General features: G+C 34.5%; 1 protein-coding gene across 2 annotated transcripts; it reads left to right on the forward strand.

Moving 5' to 3' along the window:
* The first annotated feature begins 3,439 nt into the window (after positions 1-3,439).
* Positions 3,440-6,590, forward strand: LOC103835633 (hydroxyproline O-galactosyltransferase GALT4). Of its 2 annotated transcripts, none has more exons than XM_018653828.2 (4): positions 3,440-4,966; positions 5,041-5,618; positions 5,688-6,098; positions 6,181-6,590. In XM_018653828.2, exons 1-4 carry the CDS (start codon positions 4,582-4,584, stop codon positions 6,388-6,390), a joined length of 1,584 nt encoding a protein of 527 aa, XP_018509344.2. In that variant the 5' UTR covers positions 3,440-4,581; the 3' UTR covers positions 6,391-6,590. The 2 variants fall into 2 exon arrangements, with proteins under 2 accessions (XP_018509344.2, XP_033132532.1); XM_033276641.1 differs by having other exon boundaries at positions 4,725-5,258; positions 5,325-5,618.
* The last annotated feature ends 75 nt before the right edge of the window (positions 6,591-6,665 follow it).

A 6,665-nucleotide genomic window follows, 5' to 3' on the forward strand; every position in this document is an offset into this window, starting at 1 on the left:
ACTTGTGGATAGACACGAAGGATATTTTCTTTTGAAATTTTCTTTAAGTAGTGTATAAAAAGTTTTATATTAATAAAACTTGGGAATAAGGAGGACTATTACAAAAAAGCAATTACTTGCGAAACGATACCATGAATCCGTACACTATCCAAATTCTAAAGCAACCCAATCTCCAGCACATCATGTGTATACATGGAAGTATTCCTTTTATCCATATTATATAGTTTATTCTGTAAACAAGTTATTTTTATTGAATTATCTATATTATATACAATAATATTACTCTTGTAGCACTATAAAGGGTTAGTTTTTTTTGTGTTCCAGATTTAAATGAATTTTGGACGAAAGTTTATATTAAATCAATTAAAACAATTATTTTGGATATATGAATTTTTTTTTTTTTTGAAATAGTTATATATGAAAAGTTATGGACATTTTTTCAGACTTTTCAGGATAATATATATGCAGCGTTCGAACGCTAATAGCCTAATATTAAATTAGCACGAGGTCATGTTCTATCTGCTCAAACCCGTTTGGATAATAGTGTAACGTCAGCTATATAGTTACCTTAATGTTATGGCCAGACCAAAAGATCTTTATAGTATATTTAAGTTACTTACGTCTCCTTATCTTTATAAAAATATATACATCCTTTAATCTCTTTTAATTTCTACACCTTCAACAGTAGAAGAAAACACTTTATTTTCTTTCAATTTGGTTATCATGAGATGTCAGATTTACTCGATCGTTCTTATCGTATTGTTAGCCTGCTGCGTCAGACTTCTGCCTTCAATTTGTGTAGGATATTTATAAACGAGAAGATAGTGACAATCTCTAAGTTAGTAATTTGATCATTCTTTTGCTTTCTTTTAAGGTAGAAAGCTTCCTGAATTATTATCCTAATACAGTTAAATTCTCGGCTGACTTTTCCACGTAAACTAGTGCGTTTAACCTGCGGTTCAAGAAGATCTTAATTGATAAGTTGTTTCTAATTTTGAATAAACAACTTGATCGACTATCAAACTTAGTTATGCAAAAAGTGTATAACTTTTGTCTAGTGTTCATCTCGAACCCGAAGTCATATAAGATAAGATGATGCTGCGCACTTAATGATGTTGACTTGCTTGAACACTAGACAGGCATATAACTACTTATGTCTAGTGTTCATCTCGGGACGGCCACCAAAGAAGCAAAACTTCACAGAACAGCATCCTCATGAAGCTAAAGGAGATCAACACAACACGGCTATATATACTACCGAAGTAATTATGCATCTATCTCACCCTCAATTAGGTTCAAGAAATATTTAGTTTCGTCCGAATAATCAATTAATAAAAATTCAAAATAAATAAAATTAAAACTAAAATTAATAAAAATCCAAAATAATATAAAATAATAATATTTTTTTACAAAAATAAAATTTAACTTAACTTAAAAATAACTATTATACAAAATTTAATAAATAAAAATATTGTAAAATTTATATAACATATAATATTTATATAATTAGATATATAATTCTTTAGATATATGTATATATGTATATGCATATACAGATCGGGTATCCGTTCCTAAAAATATTAGTATTTTTGATTTGCTTTCATTTTTTATGGATATTGAACATTAGTATTTGATTTGTTCCGTTGACCGAAATTCTAGAAATTTTGATTAATAGCTTGGAGTTGAACCTTGTGTAATCAAGTGTTTGATATCTGAAGAAGATGTAATCTATTGTTTGATCTTGGCCAAAAAGAGCCGAAGGAAATATGTTCACAGATTTGATTTTATATGGTTAAGAATGAAACTCAGGTTGACTTCAAAACATATTATGGGACAACTATCTCGCTAAAAATAATTAAGTAACAGCAGTATTTTCATAAGTTTCAAAGAAGTAAAAGTGTAAAACTCATTACATCTGGTCAGGTATAAGGACTACCATATAACTTGGCTAGATAGGCCTATTTTTTTTGTGCACCCATTTTAGGAGCCCGTTTACAGTGCTCCTATACGATCTCCTCGCTGCTCCTGGTGTACTATCTTTTCATGGGAGATTATGTAGGTCCGCTTCTTTGGAGATCCATCATCCATTTGTTAATGAGATATTGCATTAAGCTTACTTTGTTCTCGAAATGAATAGCTTTTGATTCCAAACTGTTATCTAGATTGTTTTTAGCTTTAAAGAAAATGGTTACAAGAATCTACATTATCTGTTTCAAATTGGAAACCTCTAGATTCCATTTTGACACATGATTTCTGTATGTATCATTTGCCTAGTGCCAAGTTTGCTTTTGGCTCCTTTAGCTTATTAATGACATTGTATGTTTCAGAGATCGTGGGTACTATTCTGTGGAGACAGCACACTTTTGGTCGTCTTGAAAATTCGTTAGAGAGTAGAATTACAATCTTGAGAGGGATTGAAGAAGTTTGGAAAATCACTCAAGTGTAAGAATGGTAATGTGTATTCTCTAGCTGCTGATTTTGGATCTCAACGGGAACAATGAAAGCCATTGAGGCAATCCCCTATATATTATTTGAGAAGCATTGCAACATTTTTTTGTAGCCACGTGTCATCACTAGAATGATTCTTAGAATCCTTAGAGAAATAGGTTGGTCCATCTAAATATATAATAAGCTTTTTATTAAACCACAATAAATACATTATTAATGTGCTTCATTATTTCCTTAAATAAGATTTTGAAATTGCCTAATGTGGCTAAAGTATATATGACAATTAATGATTTTGAATAATAAAGATTTGATAAAAATAAGTGTGTATTATAATTATATTTGTTTAATTTTAAGCTATTAAAATAAATTAAACAATCATAGTAACTATATAATAAAAATTAAAAAGATTATTTATATATTATATTTTGAATTTTTATAAAAGAGTATAAATTACTAAAACTATTCAAAGTTTCACATTCAAATTTTGTGATCTATGATTTAAAACTTTTGTAACGATATGATACAAATAATTAAAAAATAATATAAGTTGAAAGTCTCATTTAATAAGTATCAAAAATAAAAGATATATAAATATATGTATTATTTTAAATTAAACTATATGCCATATAAAAATACATAAATATCTTAATTTTGAAATTTACTTTGAACATTTTTTTGATAAAAAATTTGAAAAAATATTGACAACTTAATTTTTAAAAATATTATAAATTACTTAAACCATTAATTCCACTGTGAAAATTTTGTTATCACTAAGTTAGACTTTTTGCTATAACAGATAAAAATGATAAAAAAATATGAGCAAAAAGCATCATCTAACAAATATTAATATTAAAATTATACCATATATATGTTACTATCATTTAAATTTAATTATATATCATATCAAATAGAAAAAATATTTTTTCGATTTATAAAATTTATTTATATGTTCGCACCAATTTAATTATATAAGTAGTATATAATGACTTCTTAATTATTTAATATATATTTATTATTTCATAATATGTTATAAACATATAATATATAAAATAATATATATATATATATAATGTTCATTCCGCGCAAGGCGCGGGTCTTAACCTAGTTAACTTATTATTTACAGCTTGAAGTCTCAATCGGAGGCATGTGGCCGATATATATTAGCGTGGGTCCACTCTTGCTCACTACCATGCGTGCAACGGCGCAAGCAAGTGTTGTCCTGTGATGCCCACAATGCCAAACAATATGAACATCATAATCGCAAAGAAAATTAAATAATTAAAGCACTGTAGTTTGATTTATAATTTATATTATACAAATTTTAAATGAGAAACCATACTATACCAAAGAACTGATTTAAAATTTTGAATAATCTTTTTTTTTTAATCAAACACATTCCATAATTAAAAATACGGTGTACACTACTATTTGTCTTCCCCTTTCCCAGTGTGTGAACACGTTAAAACGACGTGGTTTTGAAACAGTAACTAGCTTACCATCATCATCTTCGTACGCCGGTTACTGACCTCCCAAAAAAAAAACACAGAATCATTGTTATTCCCCTCTTCAAATCTTTTGTCCCCTTCTGCATTTCGCTTTAAAGTTGGAACCCAAAATCGTCAAAAGTTTTCACCTTTTCTCCTTTTTTGTTTGCATTAATGGCTTCCCAAAATGTGTGAGCTGTTGACTAAAGACCCTCTCTTTCTTCTTCTTCTTCATCCAAAATTGTTTCTTACGGTTTGAGTTTGGAGCAATGAAGAAGCCCAAACTCGAAAACTCCGCCTCACAGACTCGATCCGGGCTTGCTCACTCCCTATTAGCTCTTCTCCTCTTTTACTTCCTCTGCATCAGCTTCCAAATCCCTTTCATCTCCCGGTCCGTGTCTGATGACGTGTCTTCCTTTGACGCATTGCCGAGACAGATGCTTGTCGGTACGGAAACAAACCGAGCTATTCTCGTAGAAGAAGAAGAAAACAAACCGGGTCGGATTAATCGGGTGGGTCACGCCCCGGAGCGTAAAGTTTGAGACTTTAAAACCGTCTCCGAACTCTTCTTCTCCAACGAGAGCTTCTTCTTCGCCGGCGGCGATGAGTTCTCCGTCTTCTACGAAACGGGATCTCGACGGGGAAGAAAATGTGGGAAGGGCTCGATTCCGGTTTAATAACCAAACCGGAAGAAACCAACCCCCGGAATGAGAAATGTCCGGATATGGTTTCGGTTAACGGGCCCGAGTTCTTGAACCGGAGCAAGGTCTTGGTAACCGTCGTGGCGACGCCGCACTGGGCGCACGCCGAGAAAGGTGATAAGACGGTGATGGTGACGCAGTTCATGATGGAGTTGCAGGGGTTGAAGGCCGTGGAGGGGGAAGACCCGCCTCGGATCCTCCATTTCAATCCGAGGGATAGAGGTGATTGGAGTGGGAGGTCGGTGATTGAGCAGAACACTTGTTATCGTATGCAGTGGGGTTCTGCTTTACGATGCGATGGTCGTGAGTCTAGTGATGAGGAGGAAGATTCTGGTATTGACTTTGACTTTAAAGGTTCGATTTTTTTTACTAAAGACTCTGATTTTGTTTATGGGTTTTTGTTGAAGTTGATGGAGAGGTGAAATGTGAAAGGTGGAAGAGGGATGATGAGTCAAAGAAGACATGGTGGTTGAAAAGGCTAATGGGTGGGAGGAAGAAGATAACACATGATTGGCCATACCCTTTTGAAGAAGGGAAGCTCTTTGTTCTCACCCTTAGAGCTGGGATGGAAGGTTACCACATCAGCGTTGATGGAAGACATATCACGTCTTTCCCTTACAGAACCGTGAGTAACAGAACACAAACAGTTCATTGGTTTAGTGTTTTATCATTGGTTATTTTTTTATCTCAGGGGTTTGTTCTAGAGGATGCTACTGGACTAGCAGTCAAGGGGAACATTGATTTGCATTCGATATACGCTTCATCTTTACCCTCTAGGAACCCGAGTTTCGCGCCGCAGAAGCATCTCGAGATGCAAAGCATATGGAAAGCTCCTGCGTTATTACCTGAGAAGCCTGTGGAGCTCTTCATTGGGATCCTCTCTGCTGGTAACCATTTTGCAGAGAGAATGGCTGTGAGGAAGTCATGGATGCAGCATAAGCTAGTCAGATCATCCAAAGTTGTTGCCCGGTTCTTTGTGGCATTGGTAAGCACAAAGTCATCACCTAAACGTAGTCTTTGGTTTATTTGTTTGTGTTAAATTAATCTTTTGCAGCACGCAAGAAAGGAAGTCAATGTGGATCTAAAGAAAGAAGCAGACTACTTTGGTGATATTGTCATAGTACCGTACATGGATCATTACGACCTCGTTGTGCTCAAGACCGTTGCCATCTGCGAATATGGGGTTAGCACAGTGGCGGCGAAGTATATAATGAAATGTGATGACGATACGTTTGTGCGAGTGGATGCTGTTATCCAGGAAGCAGAGAAGGTTAAGGGAGGAGATAGCCTTTATATTGGAAACATTAACTTCTACCACAAGCCTCTGCGCACTGGCAAATGGGCTGTGACATACGAGGAATGGCCAGAAGAGTATTATCCTCCTTACGCAAATGGTCCTGGTTACATCTTGTCGTATGATATAGCTAAGTTCATCGTCGACGATTTTGAACAGCAGAGATTAAGAGTAAGTGAACCTTTATACGCATTTGCTAGATTCATTTAGCATCTGTTGATAATGGTCATTGGTGCTTGTTGGTTTATTGCAGTTATTCAAGATGGAAGATGTGAGCATGGGAATGTGGGTGGAGAAGTTCAACGAGACTAGACCAGTGGCGGTGGTTCACAGCCTCAGGTTCTGTCAGTTTGGATGCATAGAAGACTACTTCACCGCTCATTATCAGTCGCCACGGCAGATGATTTGCTTGTGGGATAAGCTGCAGAGACTTGGGAAGCCCCAGTGCTGCAACATGAGATGACTTTACATTGTTGTTTTTTGGCCGGATTCATTTGAAAAGAAAATGAAGACGCAGATGTGTTGAGTTTATGGAGCTAACTGCTTTAGATCTCTGTATATATAGAACAATCTATGATGTATCTATATATATATATACTATAATCAACTTGTCAAGTATATATCTGACAACTTCTTAAACATTAGTAGTATAGCTTTTACTTATGCTGCATGGGCCATAATACATCCACGCTACACACTGAACCATCTTGCTGTTGCGTTCATCGACTTAAATACCGT

The sequence above is a fragment of the Brassica rapa genome, chromosome A08 (assembly GCF_000309985.2).
Source record: "Brassica rapa cultivar Chiifu-401-42 chromosome A08, CAAS_Brap_v3.01, whole genome shotgun sequence".
NCBI lineage: Eukaryota > Viridiplantae > Streptophyta > Magnoliopsida > Brassicales > Brassicaceae > Brassica > Brassica rapa.

Excerpts from the sequence above, each read along its gene's own strand:
- LOC103835633 (XM_018653828.2), top strand. The coding sequence starts at position 4,582 with ATGTGGGAAGGGCTCGATTCCGGTTTAATAACCAAACCGGAAGAAACC. Across the intron at positions 4,967-5,040 it reads TGATGAGGAGGAAGATTCTG|TTGATGGAGAGGTGAAATGT; the intron begins GTATTGACTTTG and ends TTTTTGTTGAAG. Across the intron at positions 5,619-5,687 it reads CCCGGTTCTTTGTGGCATTG|CACGCAAGAAAGGAAGTCAA; the intron begins GTAAGCACAAAG and ends AATCTTTTGCAG.